This window comes from Spea bombifrons, chromosome 3 (assembly GCF_027358695.1).
Source record: "Spea bombifrons isolate aSpeBom1 chromosome 3, aSpeBom1.2.pri, whole genome shotgun sequence".
NCBI classification, from domain to species: domain Eukaryota; kingdom Metazoa; phylum Chordata; class Amphibia; order Anura; family Pelobatidae; genus Spea; species Spea bombifrons.
Genome location: NC_071089.1, coordinates 29,526,849 through 29,547,248, shown reverse-complemented (window position 1 = coordinate 29,547,248; position 20,400 = coordinate 29,526,849). Strand labels below are relative to the sequence as shown.

The 20,400-nt window shown below is 39.3% G+C and overlaps 1 protein-coding gene across 1 annotated transcript in view; it reads left to right on the top strand.

The window, feature by feature from the left end:
* Nucleotides 1–20,400, top strand: part of TTC27 (tetratricopeptide repeat domain 27) — a 144,550-nt gene that overhangs the window by 28,280 nt on the left and 95,870 nt on the right. The window contains exons 4-5 of the mRNA XM_053459109.1: nucleotides 4,135–4,275; nucleotides 8,788–8,890. Coding sequence (XP_053315084.1) covers nucleotides 4,135–4,275; nucleotides 8,788–8,890 — 244 coding nt within the window. The remainder of the gene's footprint in view (nucleotides 1–4,134; nucleotides 4,276–8,787; nucleotides 8,891–20,400) is intronic.

The window sequence follows — 20,400 nt, the reverse complement described above, 5'->3', positions numbered from 1 at the left end:
CTGGGGGTCGGGTTGGCAAATAAAAGGAAATGAAAACAAAAAATGCATTTTTCTCAATCGTAGTTTTTATTAAATATGAAAAAATCGTGTTTAAAAAAAAATGTGACTTAATATTTACTAATAAAACTTTTTTCCCATGGGGTCGTCATATATTCAGGCTTTTCCTTTTTTCTAAATTAATATATTTAAATTCTGGGGGGTCGTCTTATAATTAAGCAAATACTGTATACTAATATATATGTGTGTGTATAAGTGTGTATAAGTAAATATTTATGTAAATAAATATATTGATTTATAGTTCTTTCAGATCTTTATATCCCAAGAGATAGGCTAATGGGAACAAATCTGGAATGAGAATTTGTTGTTCTAAAACTGTATGTTTTCCTCTGGTGAGCTATTTTTTCTGCAGTCTTCCTGTGTGTTATAAATTCAGGACATCACTAGGGGCATCACTCATATTTTATAGGAAGAGACAACTAGTGCTGGGTCTTCCCTCTGAAAACCTATTTTTATTTGGCTGTGTTGATGCTGGAGGGCACAAGGCAGGAGGAAAAGAGGAGAGGTGGCTCTGGGAAATATGAGCCGAGAGAGAAGTCTTAATCCTTTTGGGTTGTTTTCAAATTAAGGAACAGAGCTGCTTTCCAGTGATTCAGAAGCTATTATAAAGTATACAGACATTCGGCTCTTTTCAACAAGGAGTAATCCACTTTTAATCACATCTATTACAGTTTCTGTGTTTTTTGGTGCCGAGACCACTTTAGAAGTTCACATTACAGGAGAGCGTAGATTGGAAAGATCTATGTTCCTATCGTCTTAGTTTCTATGGTAACAGCTAATTTATTGTCATCATATCCTTGTTAGACTTTATATATTAGTGTTTTTTTTTTATGTGAAAAACAGCGGTGCACATGGACGTTTTTTTCTGTTATGAAAAATACGTGGTTGGTTTTGAACATAAAGGCTTTTCTGCCCTGCTTGATCTTCTCCACCTGTGACCTCAAAAAGTGTCGTCATTGGTCTGTAGCATGTGGCAGTATTAAAGCGACAACGCAGCCATCATATGCATGTTAATGCATATGAACATACCTGGGAACTTTCTGGCTGCGGCTACCTGGAGCTCCCCTTGCAGGAGTCCATTTTACTAATGCATTGGCCACCTAAGGTCGAGTTTCATGACATTCACTCCAGTTCGACACCGTTCCAAGCACTAATTTGCCACCAAACCCAACAAGGGCAAGAAAGGAGCAGTCCTGTAAAAATGAAAGGACTCTTTTGAAATAGCAACGGAAAACAAAAGGGAATCCGCGGCTGTGTGTACGTTAAGAGGGCAGTAAATAGGTAAATCTGGTGTTACCAGATCAGATCAGTTACCCTGCAGAGGAAATAATCCATTCAGTACCACTGCTAAAGAAAAAACAATATTATTTTGGTGCGTTGTGCCAACTCATTATGCCAGAAGTATACTTGAGTCTCGTTTAACACCTTATGTTTCCAGTCAAAGGGAAATACTGGCATATTTCCCACACGTATCAAGGGGCTTTTTACAACTGTACCTGTACAACTGCAGTGAATCTGTGTCACCCATAACACAAAAATAATCCCAGTAACATGCAGTACCAGTCATGTTCTAGTGATATTATATATAGTTATATGCCAGTTATTTTGTTAATTTCTCAATTTCAATAATAATAATAAGTTTGATTAGAAATGAACATTATGACTATGACTAAGTTTAGGGATTGAAGTATTTCAAGTAGGAATGGCATTTGAAACTATTCAAATTCAGGACTAGTGTTGGCCCTAATAATCTGGGATTTAAAAATATGGCCTCCCTAATTCAAGGTTTTTAATTAGGCTATATGTAAAAGTAATTACCCCATTAGTATTAGTTTTGCTGCATCCCAAGGAAATATTTTCATTTACAACATATGAAGTACTCTAAAGCTACATTTTCTGGTACTTAACGTTCTGACTGATAAAATGTTAAATTCCATTTATTTTTATAATTTTTCTTTACAAATTGGCATAGTGTACAAGTTCCAAAACAGCTATAACTTTTTGCAGCAAACATTTCACTAGTAGCAATTTATTGAAATAATGATGTCAATTCCATTATGGAAGTAGAGGTATGACTGCACTGCTGTGCCATATCTGAGCATCTTGAACAGTCTCCCAATTATAGTGCTGTGGACAGGTCTTCTGCATAAGTTTTATACACTTAAAGAAGCCATACATGTAGCTTGTAAGCGGTTCATCACTTTCCTAACACCCAAATTCATCAGAATCTGCTATAAAGATTAGGAACTTTTGCCCAGCCCCTAATTCTTTGGCTTGCAGAAGAGGTGTTCTGTTGAACGCCTCGCCTGCTTACTGATGTCCATGCACACTGTACTCGTTGGGTGACCACATTTTGTTTTTGCCATTCAGGGACACACTATGAAGCAGATGAGATTACAGCTTTCCTGTGCCACCTTTGTCACTAACCAGCTTCACATAGTCATCTTTGTCCCCAGTTTCCCATAGCCATCTTTGTCACTAAATACCTTCCCATAGTCATCATCTTAGTTCCCGGTTTCCCATGGCCATCTTTGCCACAAAATACCTTCCCATAGCCATCTTTGTCCCCAGCTTCCCATTTCCAACCATGTCCCCAGTTTGCCAACTTACCTGACTAAAGACTTTGCTTGATCCCTCCAGTCCTCCACGCGTCCTGACACCGTGCTGGGATCCTGCTGCCACACTGGCACTGGCTCCACCAACAACGATCATTAAGCTGGGCTGGTGCCGCCCACGAAAGTTATTGAGTGGTCCTGGCTGGCTCAGTTCTCTTTCCGACAGACGGGGCTGGCTTCTTAATATGCTACCCCAAAATCCACCTCTGCGGGTGCGTTGTCCCGGATTGATGCTGCCCGGGACGCGGGACATGAAGTCCCATTGCGGGACAGTCCTGGGCAATCTGGACCTGTGGTCACCCTATGTATTCACCTCCAGCTTTCTCCAGTGTTGGCTTGTATGATACTTCTAAGGGTTCCCCTGTCTGCATGTGGAGAAAGGTCTTCCATTAAGTGCTTCATAAAAAGGTGGGGGAGTTTAGGGGTAAAACCAGCCATGTGGTCCAGTCAGTGTCCCAAACATTGGCAGACATTATACTGAATGAATTCTATCCAACCCTATCCTACAAGTGTTCACAAAAATGCACTCCATAGAAAACATAAATAGGAGCACATTATATAATCCATTTAGGGTGTAAATGCCCTCTAATAATGTTGCAACTCTATATATACTGTTGATGTTATGTCAACTCAAATAAAACAACAGTCGCATTTATCTATAGAAGTGGTAGAGGCCAATGTGGTGAGAGAATTTACAATTGCATGGGATAGGCATGTGGTTATCACCAATCTATGACAAGATGAAGGACCAGATAAGGTTTGAGATTTTTACATCAAGAAAGAAAAGATCGGATAGATATATAAATGGTTATCTAAAGTTAGATTATTTGTTTCTATGTTTGGAGATTATTTACTAAACAGTGAGCTGTGAGGTTCCATCTCATGAACCTCACTGTCCATTGTAAATGGCCGCACCTGGCAGATCTCTCCTGGATAAGGAGTTGGCCCTGCATAATGCATATTTAAGGTTTTGAATTTCATTGGACCAACGTAATTGTGCATTAATCATTTCTAACTTGACCTGGATAAGCCTTTCAAAATGTGTAGTTGATACAAGGGTTACTGTTTCTATTCATGTACAAGCCACTGCTTAGTGGAGAAACCCCTCATCATTCTACTAGAAACAAGGGTTGGTAGTATCTTTTATACTTTTACCAGATTCTTAAAATTGTAATGATTTCTGCACTGCTCTTTAATCAGCATGTGAACAGTTTTGCACCCTTTAAGAATTATAGCTACTCTTGATCTCTAAGTTATAGAGATCAGGTTTAACGGTGCTTGTTCTTTCCAAACAGTGCCTCATATATTTTATATTTTGTTTGAGAAATGATTTACGTTTTATTTTGTCTGCTTTTCTGTCTGTGCTCATAGACATACATGAGGAATGTTTTCCTTTTGTTAATGTATTTTTTTTTAAACTGTTCATCTGATGAATGGGTGCCTTTTCTCCTCCTCGTTTCAGAGTAAAGCAGTGTGTGCTGAGATTCTGAGCACGCTCGTTCTTGATGGGGAATCAGTCTACAGCCTGACAGCCAATCCAATCTTCTTACTGCTGGCCAGAGTAATCCTCGTGAACCTCCGGAACAAACTCACAGCATTCCAGGTAAGAAATTATCCGCACCGGTATACGTGCTTAGCATGGAGGATCTACAAAACATATCTGAAGATAATACTCTTACGTTTTTTCGTAAAGCTATTTAACTGACACTGGTCTGAGGCTGTCGTCATCATCATCCACCAGCCACATGAATTATATGATTTAAAAACAAATAGACCCACGTTCCTTAAATCTAAACTAAAAACCTTCATAATTAGAGCATTTTGTCTGAGCCAGGCACATGTAGGGGTATGTTCACTTATTTGTGCAGAGTAAAAAGTGGTCTTTATAAATCCCCACTTACCAAGACTTGTTTAGTAGATACGTTATCTTTTTAAATTTATTATTTTTTCTAAATTTTTTCTTTGCTTGTTTTCATAACAGTATGTCCATAGAACAGTAAAATAACAGTACAATATGTACAGGCAATCGGACGACAAGCATATATGACAATACATTGTTGTTAAGAGTAAAATAAGAAACAAATAGGAAAAGTCGGCAGGGGACAAATAATTACAATCGACACGAAAGAATCGAAAATTATCCATTGCCGCGGGTATCAATCATGGGCGTAGGAACCCCTAAAAATCTGGGGGGGACAGCATTTTCCCACATCAGATCCCCACTTTCTCCCCATCTCTCACACTATCTACCCCCTCTCCACTTTCTCACACTATCTACCCCCTCTCACACTTTCTAACTATATACCCCCTCCCTTCTCACACTATCTACCCCCTCCCTACCCTCCCTTCTCACACTATCTACCCCTCCCTACCCTCCCTTCTCACACTATCTACCCCTCCCTACCCTCCCTTCTCACACTATCTACCCCTCCCTACCCTCCCTTCTCACACTATCTACCCTCCCTTCTCACACTATCTACCCTCTCCCTACCCTCCCTTCTCACTAGCTACCCTCTCCCTATCACCCCTTCTCACTGATTTCTGGGCCTAGAAAGTTTTGTGACTACAAATTCAGGACTCAGGATAATTAAAAATGAAATTGTTCTATTTATTCTAGGGATGCACCAAAATGAAAATTCTTGCGGGCCGCAATTGCGGCGTTTCTATTGGGGGGGTTTCCTACGGCCCTGGGGGGGGTTTCTTCATTATCGGTCCCCCCCGCATGAGTTACTGGGGGGGGGTCTGTCCCCCTGGTTCCTATGCCCATGGTATCAATAGCCGATACTATCCCATGATCCCTATCCTTTAGTATGCCTGAAATATAAAAAAGCAGAGAACAGCTAACATATAACAGAAACACAAACAATTGTAGGATCAGACCTGTTCTATATCTACATCAGTAATATCGAACGACCAATAAATTCACATATCCATTGTAGATATCCAAAAAATGAAAAGAAAAATACAAAAGAAGGGAGAGGAAGAGACCGGACATGACCCACCATTTATTCAATACTTAGTAGATACTGTTCTAACCAAGATGCTCAACATAATCATTGGGCTTGTTCATGAGAATGTACCCATATGCCACACAGTCTAGACTATTCTAGGACGTATATCTACAGAATCCCATGTAAAATCTTAAAAAAAAACCAAAAAAACAAGCCAGTACTAACATCTCTGGAGATGTGCCATAGATATTTAACAGATGACAAAAATGAAGCCTAGAGACAGATGTAAACTATGAATTTGGTCACAGATTATAAGCAGACCATACATTATCGGTTTATTCTCTTTCAATCATACTGCATAACTGGATGTGGTTTTCATGTTTTTATTGAGATGTATCTGAAAAGTACTCTAAAGTATCCCCATATTGTAAAAATGAGTTATGGGAAACCTTGGCAGGAAACCAGCCTTTTCCCCAGTACTTCTGTTTCCTATGAAGATGAAACGCGAGAAAGGGAAACTTAACGTCAAAAGATGTCCTTCAAGTCTGCATCAGACCAGCAATCTAATGATTGCTATGCATCTGCTACAGTCCTGAATGCTTATCGTTCAAAGACTTCAAGGGAGGAATTTCCAACTAAAGCAGATACATGGGTTCTTTACAGTAAGAACAATAAAGATGTGGAATTCGCTACCCACAGATGGTATGTTGTGCTATCAAATTTGATAAATACCTTACAATATGGGCTTTACGTCTTTTTAGCAGAAAGGAAAAGACATGGATACAATTGATTATAAGGACAGGATTAACTTTAGCTTGTTGGTCCAGTGAAAAATCAGATTGCCTTTTGGAGTCAAGAAAGAGTTTTTTTCTCATTTTTTTTTATTTACTTCTGGATCAACCACAAGGTTCAACTTGATAGACTTGTGTCTTTTGCCAACGTAACTTACTACGTAAAAAGTCTGCTGGACTATAAGAGTGCAAATTGTGTTTATTGTGTCTATTAATTGTTTACTAACAGCACGCTAACCTCAAAACGTCACTGATTTCTGTAAGTGTAAAATGAGTAAAATTTACGCGTTTTATGACAAATTAGCATACAGTATGTCTGTACAATATTACTAAATTATTGTATCCTTATGCTGAAATGTATTTATCATTGCCAAGTGCGCCTTCATTACATGTGACATTGCTTCTTGGTGATCTGCATTGTTTAGATGAGAACATCATTTAAACCTGTAGCTTTTGCAGGAAGAACCCCCCAACCTTAAATCTACCTGAGGCTAAAAGAGCATCACATTTTTAATATGAAATATTAAAGATTTGGGTTAATTCATCCATACACCAAGGATATCTGTAGAAAAATCATAGATATGGCCTGGATCATGGTAGAGCTTAGAGAGATGAGCTCTATGTAGCTCTGCATGCACGTCTATCAATCAGTTAATGAGGAAAGCGTAATGTGTTTGCCAAAGTGTATGAGAATGAGCAGAGTGATTTCTGGGTTTAGAAGCTCCCTGCTGATGTCTCTGTACTTATGAGAACAGAGTCAGTGGAAGTAAAGGGTGTATGCAAGGAAGCAAAAGGGTTGATTTTTTGTTAAATAATGTCAAAAATAAGAAAAAAAATGTAGTAGCAAATATGTAGTTCAGTGTTTCTGTATTTCACTGTAAAAAGATCCCAGCGGGGGCAGCATTGTACAGAGATGACCTTTGTCCGTAAACGTATATTTCACAGATAGACGTGTTGCGCCGCTGTACATATAGAGTACACTTATACACCATAAATTAAACATTAAGAGGTATTTCAATGCATATGATAGCTGTGGAGACCCTTTAAATTCTCCTGATGTATCCTTTGCTAATGCGTAAGAGGATTCTGCACTCTAATAATTTCAGTGTGTGCACTGCTTCAAGCAACCAATCAGTTGTGAGAATCATCGGACCATGGTGGACATGGGGTGCTGACATAACATAAGTGATTTTTAGCTTAAAAAATAAATAAATTAAGCTTGAAGATAAAAAAATAAATAATACTAAAAGTTTGTTTTCCATTATAGTAAAATATATTCTAAATGTTACCATTTGTACTTTGTTAAATTGTTGCACATTTGCTTGTATGTATAGGACTTTGATCCTTACTTCCGGCTTATATGTATAAGTTTGAGATAACAGAAAATAACAGAGCAAAATATATCTACATGTATCGCTTGAGATTTGCATCTCACTTTGCTGATACTAGAGCTGTAATCCCAAAATAGTAAAATATTGAAAGAATGCACTAACACTTAATAGATAATATCTGTTTTTGCCAGAATATGCAATTATAACACATACAATCTGGGGCTGCTAAAGTCTCTAAACTGCTATAGTGGGTTCAAATGTATCAACTGGAACAATCTGGATTCAGCTTCAGGTGCTACAGTGCATTGTAAACCATTACCCCTGAGAAAGCAACACTTTATTTTCCCAACTCATGGGTTGGATCAGTGGTAGCCAGGTAGTAGTCCTAGGTTGCTGCTCAGTAGGTGATGATACTTTCATTTTCAGCAAGCCTTTAGCATCATGGGAGATGTAGTTCAACACCATCTGCACATGTTGGTTACTGCCCCTGGTTTAGATTGCATATTTGCTTAGCGCAGGGGTAGGCAATCTTCGGCTCTCCTGATGTTGTGGACTACATCTCCCATAATGCTCTTACAGTCATAATGCTGGCAAAGCATCAAGGGAAATGTAGTTCACAACATCTGGAGAGCCGAAGGTTGCCTACCCCTGCTTTATGCTTATTGGTGTTGGTCCTTTCCTGTAGGTCCATTTGAGTCCTTGAAGTAAAACTCATGATGTCCAAATTTGTCTCGGGAATTTCTTGCTGTCCTAGCCTCTTATACTGATTAGGCTGTATCTTCCATCAAACAATGGAGCAAACAACTAATAAAATAGAAAGTAACCTTTATAGTAGACAACTTGCCGCTTGTAAATTATACAAGGCATGGAGAGAGAGTGTATTTTATAAAGCTGTGATAATAGGCCACATTATATCGTACAAGGAAATCCTATAGGTTTATATGGACACTGAGAAGAAGAAGAAAAAGCACAGCCTAGTCAGCGTAGTTATTGTTTTGGAATAAAACAGCATTTGGGGTATAATTCATTTTTTCCCTTTCAGTTGCTACCATGTTGGACCCTAAGATGCGTGAACATACATCAGCAGTTACTGGAAGAGAGGTCTCCTGAGCTGTTTGCTGTTGCTACAACCTGCATTGATGAAGGTATGAACTAAAGAAAAACATTTTTTTTTGTTTGTTTTTTATTAAAAAAATGTGTTGAGTAATTGTGGTTTCCAAATGTCAAACCTGCATACAGATTACTTTTTTTAAAATAACTCTAGCTTACATGTATTTATATTTCATACATTTGTGGATATAATATCCAGATTAAGATGGAGGCATGAAAAATCTATATTACTCCTCTATTACCCTCAAGCAGTGTTCTAATCAAAGGAAATTAGAAACGGGGGTTGGTTTTTCAATTTCTGTAGACATTTGATGTTATAGCGGTAATGGTACGGAAAGGCATTTGTAAGAATGATCTAAAAGAGCAAACATGGTGCAAAAATAATAAATAATTGACATTTAAGTCATGATATCAAAAGGAAAAGTGTTTGTAAGGATAGTCTAGAAGCAAAAATGGTGCAAACATAATAAATAATTCATTTGTCATAAATATAGAGCTGAAACAACGAATCGATAAAATCGATAATAATCGATAACGGAAATCATCGATAACGATTTCCGTTATCGATTAATCGAGTGATCAATTCGTTGTTGGAGCACTCGGCTCCTTTTACTTACCTCCGCGAGCGTTCCCCGCTTCTGCTACACGCTCTGCAGTCTCCGCCTTCTTTTAGCTACGTGACGGATGTGACGCGTTCCGGAGGTAAGTATTCTTCATGTCTATGTGCACGGATCGCACAGAGACACTCGCACAGAGCGAATCGCTCTGTGCGAATGGAGCCACTCGCACAGAGCGGTTCGCTCTGTGCGAGTGGCTCCACTCGCACAGAGCGGTTCGCTCTGTGCGAGTGGCTCCATTCGCACAGAGCGGTTCGCTCTGTGCGAGTGGCTCCATTCGCACAGAGCGGTTCGCTCTGTGCGAGTGGCTCCATTCGCACAGAGCGGTTCGCTCTGTGCGAGTGGCTCCATTCGCACAGAGCGGTTCGCTCTGTGCGAGTGGCTCCATTCGCACAGAGCGGTTCGCTCTGTGCGAGTGGCTCCATTCGCACAGAGCGGTTCGCTCTGTGCGAGTGGCTCCATTCGCACAGAGCGGTTCGTGAGTGTGGGTGCAGGGCAGAGTGGGGGTGGGGGTGCAGGGCAGAGTGGGGGTGGGGGTGCAGGGCAGAGTGGGGGTGGGGGGTGCAGGGCAGGAGACTGGGTGCAGGGCAGAGTGGGGGTGGGGATGCAGGGTGTGAGTGTGGGTGCAGAGCAGAGTGGGAGACTGGGTGCAGGGCAGAGTGGGGGTGGGGATGCAGGGCAGGGTGTGAGTGTGGGTGCAGGGCAGAGTGGGTGCAGGGCAGAGTGTGAGTGTGGGGGCAGGGCAGAATGTGGGGGCAGGGCTGGGTGCAGGGCAGAGTTAGAGACTGGGTGCAGGGGCACAGTGCAAAGTGCTGGGTGCAAAGTGCCAGTGCTGGGTGCAAAGTGCCAGGGCTGGGTGCAAAGTGCTGGGTGCAAAGTGCCAGGGCTGGGTGCAAAGTGCAAAGTGCTGGTGCAAAGTGCTGAATGCTGGGTGCAAAGTGCTGGATGCAAAGTGCCAGGGCTGGGGCAAAGTGCTGGGTGCAAAGTGCTGGGTGCAAAGTGCCAGGGCTGGGTGCAAAGTGCTGGGTGCAAAGTGCTGGGTGCAAAGTGCTGGGTGCAAAGTGCAAAGTGCTGGGGCAAAGTTTCTTGAACAGTAATAGTCCACCTCTTTTCAGAATGTTTGGGGTTATTTTGTTTCATAAATATTGTGTTTGGGTTCTTGTACTTTGAAAATATTGTTTTTTATTACATCATAACAAAATAAGAATGTTAATGTAAATTTTAAGTTGTTTTTTAACATCCAGTTCATTAAATTCTTTTAAATAAACGAAAAATTTGCATATTGTTTTTTTTTATCCGATTAATCGATTAATCGAAAAAATAATCGGCCGATTAATCGATTATTAAAATAATCGTTAGTTGCAGCCCTACATAAATACGTTATTGTGATAGTGAATAGACCTAAGTAACCCAGGAAGACTCTCTTGATATCTGACTGCATTTCGTATAAACGATTTTTTAATTCAAACAAACTTATGTAACAAATAAGAACAGTTTTACGGTGGTCGTGTTACCTGGAGCAAATGTATAAAGCAAAATAACGAAAGTATAAAAATATTTTTCCTACATGCAGAATTCAAACAAAGGTGGCCATTAGAAACAATGCAGTCCTCTTGAGACATTATTACAGGAGATGGAGAATTCACGATGACAGAGATCAAGTATCAGATACAGAATAAAAAATACAGAGCTCTCTCTGCACAAAAAAAGCCAGGGAGGATTTATCATATATCATATAGTGCTGTGTCTGCCTTACTAGAACAATATTTGGTGATAACTTGACCGCTGTATAGATTACACTTTGAATTGCCATCTTTTTTCTTATTTTCTTTCCCGGTCTTCGAAATAATTATGTCCGGGAGAAACTAGTGAGATTTATTGTGCTACTTTCTAGGTCCTGGCAAGTTTTCTGCCCGTTTTTCTTGAGACTATTTCATCGTTCTTATATTATCCCTCATTTTAGATGTGTAAATGTTGGCCTCCAGCCGAGGATTCAGGCTTTCAAGGCTATGATCTATTTTCTGCAAATGATACTTTACCTCTCCTCAGAGTTATTGCTAAATCCCATACTTCTTGATTTATCAGTCATGAACGTAAAGGGTTTTGTCAGAAAACACACTGATTTTTTTAATGATTGCCAAGGATAATGATATTAATAAATATGTTTTTGTCTAACATTCCTTTGGTAAAAAAGTTTTACTGTTTAACCAGGACTGGCGAATGAAATGAGATCAGAGTAGTTTTGTGATATACAGGACATCATTGACCAATATGGTCTCTCCTGGCCAGTAACAGTGGCAGGCTGTGGTTTACACCATCTAATTGTCATACCTTGACACTTCCCTGGTTGGGCTACTCTGAGGCTTTTCTCTTTTGAGGGGTGTCTTTGATTGGAGACGGGCCAGCAATGTAAAAGCTGAGGCTAGTTGTGCATATAGGCCTGGGTTAATCCAAGACTTCCTTAAGGGAAAGGAGAGTCGGAGTGGGACGGAGTCTCAACCAAATGCAGATCCCCTGTCTGTAGAAAAAGACCAGTGATCCTGGGAAACAGCTCTTTTCACAAATTTTGAGAGGCATAAAGAGGTTAACACGCTGATATGAATAATGCCCAATACCCACCAGTGCCTTAAAGCTACAGCAGTTAATCAGGTAGTGTGACGTGACAATATGTTACTAATTCACATATTATTTACCCCTTTCAAAATGACTGATGTAACTTTAATTTAGAATTTAAAAGAGACTATGAGATAATGGCTTTTTTTGTCATAAGAAGCCTGCAGCACAGAAAATTAGTTACAGATAATGGTTTATTGTCTTGGCATCAGTCCCATATTTAGAGGTAGGTCATGGCTTATGTCTGGCACAGGCACATTAAATTAAAACTGTTGGCTTATTGTTTGGCACTCATGAATGAAACAGGGTCTGGAGTTTTGAAAAAAGCAAGTACAAAATATGCATTCTATGTGTGAGTGGTTACTTTTAAAAGGCTTTTTGTCCTTCCAGTCTTGGGATCTGCATTCTGTCTGTTTGAGACTTATTGTTATAGTTCATCAACCTAAAATGTATCTGTTTTATTCCATTCATTATTATGCCTTTTTTTCTTTTTACATCCAGCAGATATAAAGGGTGTTTTATAAAGCACGACAAATTGATAAGAAATGATGGGCATGCATGACTTGGATGGTCCACATTCTCCAGTTTGGCACTGTAGTGGTAGATTTGGCTTTTGGTACAGAAAATTGGGTAGACAGATGGGTATGTTTTGGAATGCCTAAGCCTTCAAGTGAGGCAAAGCCAAGGAATTATTCACAGCTGCGGGCTGCTGCCTGTCTTTCGAAGCATAAGGTCATGCTCAGACCATCAGAGACACTTGCTTTCAGAGTCAGGAATGAGACTCAGATACTGATTAAGGAGCTGTGAATCATATGTCCCGAAAGCAGGAGTTTGACAGGTTTAATAGTGGAAAGTGCCTGTGAAATATTTGCAAGCAGTTTTTTATTTTCGCTTATTAAATGTAGGACATTGGTATGACTGTACAATATGTTATGCATTATTTAAATATCCACAGTCCTAAATAATGTCTGTTGTATTTGTAACGGTTGGCTTGGTATTTATCCAATGTTTATTCATCAGATAGAGTATTGGGGTAGAAATGCTTAACTAGATAAAAATTGTTTTGGAAACCAATATTTCATCTGCCAATACTACAATGTAAGAAGGATGCAATAGAGTGTAGCAACTCTACCAAAGTAGTCATTAATTCCTGGGTATGGTGACTCAAGCCAAGATTAAACTCGAGAAAAATAGTTTAAAAAAAAAATCATGGGGTGGTCTAAAGTGATGGTCAGCAGATTATATATAATTATATTATTCATATATTAACATGTATTGATGTAAAGAATAAGGCTACATATAATTGAAAAAAAAAAAAAATCTAAAGTAAGATAGTTGGTGTTATCATCTGGAATACTGTGTACACTCTAGAAGTGCCCCTTTTTTATGTTAGATGTTGATATTCTGAAGACAGTCCAAAAAATAATATTCAGGATACAAGTGATCAGAAAAGAGATGTAAGATATGATAGAAACAGTTAAATACATAAAGTCCCTTCTCTCACCCTGCCACTGCCAATCAGATTCCACCAATAAACTGGAGAACACCAGTAGGTGTTAAATAATAGTGCAAATCACAGGAGGAGAAGCTATGCTGCTGAGGTATACACATAAGGCTGATTTATAACATGGGTGTCTAGGTTTTTTTGCAATGGGCCACTTCATCAGAAATTTATGTGTGCCTGGGCCACACACATTTTTCATTGAGAGAAAATATACATCATGACTCCTGTCATCATGTAGTGAGCCAGACACAGTGGTACGACATGGCTCCTATTGTTATATAGCAAGCCAAACACAGACAATTGTACATCATAACTCCTAGCTTTATAGTAAGCCATACACAGACAGTAGTACTGCATAATTCCAATCACAACGTACTGAACCAGACATCGACAGTGGTACTGCATAACTCCCTTTCTTATCTACTGAGCCAAACATTGATGGTGATGGAACATAACTCCAATCTCCCATCATCATCATTTTCTTTTTTTTGCTTTTTCACTCTAACTCTCTCATTCCACTCATGCTTTCGTGCTCTTACTCTCTCACACTCACTCACTCTCTCACATGCTCACTCATACACTCTCTCACTCGTACGTTCTCTCACAGTGCAAATTAGAGCCCTGCGTGGGACTGTTTTTTTTTAATCCCGCTCCCGCTGAATTTCTGACCATAACCGCCCACTCCCACAATGTGTGTTCCACTCCTGTGCGCTCCCGCAACATGTGTCCAATCCCGCCCGCTCCCGCAACATATGTGGTCAATCCTGCCCAACCCCTTACCCGATCTGCAGATTTCCCACACACTCCTGCAAGGCTGCCTTCACGTTGCTCCCACACAGCGTCTCTTCTCTTGTTCTGCCCTGGAACCCAGTGGAGTCACGCAAAGTAATGTAAATTCACGTGACTCCCCTGGGTTCCTGGGCGAAAGAAGAGAAGAGACGCTGTGAGGGAGCAACGCGAAGTCAGCCTTGTGGGAGTGTGCAGGATTACCGGGACCTGCAGGTACGTTGTCTGACCGCCCGCTCCCGTCCGCAACACCTGAAAAACCACTCGCGCTGCATCCCAATGCAGTCCTCTACTGCCAATCTCTCATTCTCTCTGCCTCTTACTTTCTTTTACATCCTCTCATTCTCTAAATGTGTCCCTACCTTCTCCGCCATCCTTTTTCTGCAGCTCAGATTCTCCTCTTGCCTCTTCCTCCTGGAGCACTTTGGCAAAAGGGCAGAGCCTCTGGCAGAGGGGCTGTGCCCGGAGGCTCTTCCCTTTAACAGAAGTGCTCCAGGAGGCCTAGTTCATGGAGAAACAGACAAAAAAAAAGAAGACACGGGGAGAAGGCAAGAGAAGAAGCAGAGCTGCTGGAAAGGAGACTGAAATGTGGAAGTGGTCGGCGGAGAATATAGGGAGACTCAGTCAGCAGTCAGGACAGACCACCCCTGGCTGATGTGGGTGCGGTTAACGCTACAGATCTCATGCGGGGCACACTTCAGTGTCCAGTGGGCCACATGTTAGACGCCCCTGATTGTATATTTTATGCTAGAAACACCATTTTGTCTGTTTAGTATTATGAACGGTACCATGTAGAGTTGGGGAAAGAGTCACACAAACTTTCCGATTAGGATGTTTTTTCATTCACCTTTACCAAGGGAGGAATATTTCCGTCAATGAATCAATTTTCACACTGATTATATTTACAGACTAGTAAATGTGATACAACACTTGATTGGATGCATTAACATTTACGTTGGGTTTTCGCAGGACCTGATGGTCAGTTTGGTCTTCATGTGAATCTTTGTCTATTTTTTTGTCGATTGAGACTTTTTTGAGAATTCATTTTTCTCTTTTTTCTCATCAAAAGGCATGAATTTTGATAACCTTTGCTAATGTGAATTAGCAAAGACACCCCGTCACCCTTTATTCATCCTTGTTATTTCTTACAGTAAATGTACATAATTTATGGAAAGCAGCTACTCAGATCCTAGAGATGATATACTAAAAGCCTAATTAATACTGGCTCCACTTTCTATATATCTTTTTTTTTTTATGAAACCTTGACCCCTAATATGTTAGTCCTCATGCATGGTGGAACATATTAAAATGTGTCTATGTATTTTCCCCTCTTAATGTCACACAGACCTTGCCATGTTTCAGTGTATAGTTAAAAGGCTTCTTTTAACCATCATGGTCCAGCTCAATTGTTCTGGTACTTCTAGGATCGAGTTGTCACATTTTGTGGCATTAAACCATTGCCATGGTGTTGCAACCATTGGGTTATTATTAGTAGGAAACATGTTTTTATCAGTCTTGTGGTAAAAATATCCACTGTTGATGGTATTTGTTATCTAAAGGCTTAATGTGACTTAATGACATTAATCAATTTTAATTATTTCAACAGTGAGTATGTTAGATAAATTTCATTGTTTTTGTATCTGTGCCAGTGTACCTAATGCTTTCTAAAAACTAACTTCAGATTTTGCAGTTGCTGGCTCTGTTGACATGAAAACGATTGTGGTGAGCTAGATTTCTGTTTGGAATTGTGCAGCAATGACATAATTGAAATGGCACTAGTCCTCCACATCCTTTCTTTCTATGCTATTGCAAATTGATATCCCAAGAACCTGGCCAGTTTAATTCGGTACAATCCAATAAAGGTGGAATAAATAGGTCAGTCACTTCCTATTGCCAGGTTAGCAAGTTCGGCAAAACATTCTCCTCCACGGTGGACTTTAGAACAGTTTCCTCCTTTTTATCCCTGCCAGCATCTCAAATTCTTCTGACCTGGTTGATCGGCCATTGATGTGCCTCTCTGCTTGTTGTTAGATTGAACCTCCCATTACTCTTCTTCCTAGAACATCACAAAAGTAACACTTTGCCCAGACCCTTAGTGGTATTTAATGCAGTTTGGTAGAATGCAATTGTGTAGAGGGGCCCCACTGTGTATAAATAATGGGAAAATTGACTTGGTTTAAGTGAAATATATATTTCTGGACATTTCATCATAAAAAGGAAAGCATGTTTTGTTTTATATGATCACAAGGAAAATGTATTTGTGTTACAATCAGAACTAGTTACCTACATATGTTTTCCTCTACTAAAGTGCCCTTTGGGTGTATGTATGTTATTACTGCACATATGTATCTACATGCAACTCAAACTAGACAATCTAATCTTTGTTCAGTGGAGTGTATGTGTTGGAAATTGATATGTAAACGTGTGAATTTATCAATCCCCCCACTAACACAACCCCCCCCCCACAGATTTAAAGGTTGGAAGTTGAGATGTTTATATTATCAAGAAATATCTATTCAGCAACTTGAAAAATTAAGCTTTGTGGAATTACAGCCTTTTGTATTAACATTGATTACATTAACGCCAGTCAGAATTAGACTTACAGAAACAACAAGTGAGGAGGGCCCTACTCAAACATGCTTACAATCTAGAGGATTGGTTTATTATCATTATTTTCTGCTTATTTGTATTGTAATTTTATTTAACTGATATTTTGTGTCTTAAATGTATGAAGCCTCCAAGGGTAGCTGTAAGACTAATTTAGATATTGTGGGAAATGTTTGTTAAATGTCACAACGTAAGGTTAAAGGGACCTCACAGCTATCACATGCAGGCCTACAAAAATATCCCCCATACCTACTAATTATAGGGGAAAACCCACCCCTTAGTGGCATACCATTCGAACATAACCCTTTTTTTATCATTATCTTAATTGTCATTGCTATTTATCATGTTTATTATTTTATAATTGTTTATCATTACCCTCCCAATCACTGTACATGGATGCAATTTATCCCTGTCCCACAATACCCAAGCCTTTAAGCATTCCCTGCTTCATTTCTGCTTCAAGGACCTCAGAACAGTATGGGAGATTTCCTGCGTGTCCACTCATTTTTCACAAGCGCGGTTTCCCCAGCCATGGTCATATACATTAAAGCACATATGATGGCTGGAGTGTCACTTTAAAATGTAGAATTTAGGAAAGTGTTACATCCGCTTAGTGCGAGTCCTGTTCCTAAGTAGGTCCTTAGCCCTTGGTATACCTGTACAATATACACACACGTGTGTGTGTGTGTGTGTGTGTGTGTGTGTACATACATATATTTTTTCCATCTGAGGAAATAACCTCTAACCATGACTCTAGATCTTTTTTAATGAGAGAAAAAAAGGTCTCACCTTTGGACCAATCAATTTTCTTTATAGCATATATAATCTGACAGATATGTGAAGTGAAGATATTTATATTTAAAAATACTGAATCATGAACAAGGTTCTGTCTCTGCAAGGTTAAAAAAAACACATTAGGGACCATTTCTTTTCTTTATGTAGTTTGTGAATTCACCTGTAAGCAATTAGTAGGCAATTCTTTATTGGTATCTATTTTTTAGCACAAGTGATGAGCTGTTTACCTTATTCAATTATCTGTGAAAGCAAGGGCGGAGGAATTACAGTTAATAGGCAAGAGGTTAATTTTCCAGTATTGCACAAATCACAGAAATAACAACTTTTACTACATATCTAGTGTCTGCGTTTTAAGTACACAATGTCTTAGAAGTGCCTGGATTTTTCTTTGTGTTATTCCAAGCATAGCTCTTAAAAATACCAGGTTTTTCAACGGGATTCTCATTTTCTTCCAAATACACCAGATGTTAATGATTTCATGAAGATACAAGCACATATGTTGAACATGTCACTCGAATAGGGATCAGATTTAACAATACGGGTGTCAGGAAGGTATACAGGTTTGGGCGAGTTTAAAGAGGAACAATGGCGAATGTATTATGGACAGGGAGAAAATATGAAGCTAAAAGTCTTAAATAAATCACCTGACTTTAGGCACTTAGCTTGTAGTTGTCACATTGATTATCATAAAGGTAATTCATTTTGTGATGGTCTCTAGTGTATATCAGGGATGATCCTGTTTACATTTCTTACCTTAAGCTCTTGGAGGTGGCTTGTTACACAGCACAAGTTGAGACAGGTCATCATCAGGGGTAGGCACCAACATTGTTCATGGTGGACATTTACTGGAGCCTGTGGTGGGCAATTCAATGCCACAGACACTGTACGGACCATTCGCCTATCTCCTGCTCATCATGCACACGATGAAAAGGCCAAAGTACTTAGTGACAGTAGGGGTTAGGGCCAGCTCCAGTGTACAGGCCAGGCACTAGGTGTTAACCAACTAAACACTTACTATAGGGGCATGCTTGCTTTTATGTGAAAAGTTACCAGACCCAACAACTACTGAATGAGTTTCTTTACTGCATTCCTATTAACGTTGCTCAAAGTGTTGTGGTGATAAAGTGCAACTGGTGCAAATAGTTAAAAAAAATAAAAAATAAAATAATAATAATAATAAAAAAAATGCCATGATGCCATTTCTATAGCAACCAGTGTAATTGCATTACCTTGACCACTTTGTAGCAGAATTCTTGTTAATACATAGCTTGCAGTGTTGTTGTAGTTCACTGCTTTACCTAAATCCTTTATTGATTCCATATTTAATATTTGTGTTCAAAGCGGCTTGATATCTGACATTTATCGTATGGCTCTTGCTTACATTATCTAAGCCTGGGTTCCACAAACTTTGTGTTGACCTAGGAGCCAGCCACAAAATGCAGGACCTGGGGGCTACAGCATTACTACTGCGGGGTCATGTAATATTATGTTAATTGCCTCCATTTAGTGCTTGTACTCTGGTGGTACATAAAGAAGAAAAGTCAGTCCTGTATAGAGCTGGACATGCAGACAAGTTGATAGGATATAGTGGATGATGGCAATGACTAATGCCAGTATTAACAGATTCCCATATATTCCTTTCTAATAGGAAACTATAAATTATAGAAACCATAAATTGTATTTATAGCTTAGTGGGTGAAGGATGTAAGAATCCAATCTCTTTTTTTTCAGAGACACACAATACACTTTTATAGACACCATACGAGAGCAAAAGGCAGATGCCGTTTTATGGAGTTTCAGAGGTGAAATATGTCACGTTTTACAAGGAAAAAAAAAAGCAAACCATCTGTACATAAAGCAAAAATGATAAAATCAACTGTTGAGACTGGGCTCTTCACTTAAGGATCTGTTTTCACTTTCCTTTCTTCAAACAAGTCTTGAGGGCTTACCTTTCCAGCTTATGGCATTGTTAAATTCTCATACCGGTCCATTGGGTCATTGTGATAAATGGGAAGCTAGTTTAAAGATGACCCATGTCCAACGGTAAAGACGTACAAAAGGAAATCATGTCCTGTTCAGCAGTGCAACAACAAAACTTATTGATGATCCATATTTGTACCAATACTTTATAATAATACATGAAATACCTTTTTTTAATTTGACATGGTGGACAAATCCTTCTTTTATTTAGTGTAAGTCATCAACTCTTCATGTTTTAAATATAAACTCGAAATTCTACATTATGTCCTTTCATTTGTTAAACTCGGCTCCAATGATGTATGTATGCGTATATTGTTTATTGTACATGTAATCAGCATGCGATGGACATTTTTTTCTCTGTCAAGTATTTTAGAATTTGACTACATGTAGAAAGTTTTTTTCTTTTAAACTAACAATGATGTCAGCACAGCTGTACAAAGTTAAGGACCCGGCGCTGTAGTTCATGTCGGCATGGCTGGAATTAATCATATTTCCACTTCATTTTTCAAAGATACATCCATTAAATGAAGGAAGAACAGTATTTCTAAACCCAGACACATATATCTTTACCCTATTTAGTTGTTAGCCCAGGGGCATGCGCTTGTGTTCCCCCAGAATCATGCTAAGTGGAAACACAGTTTCC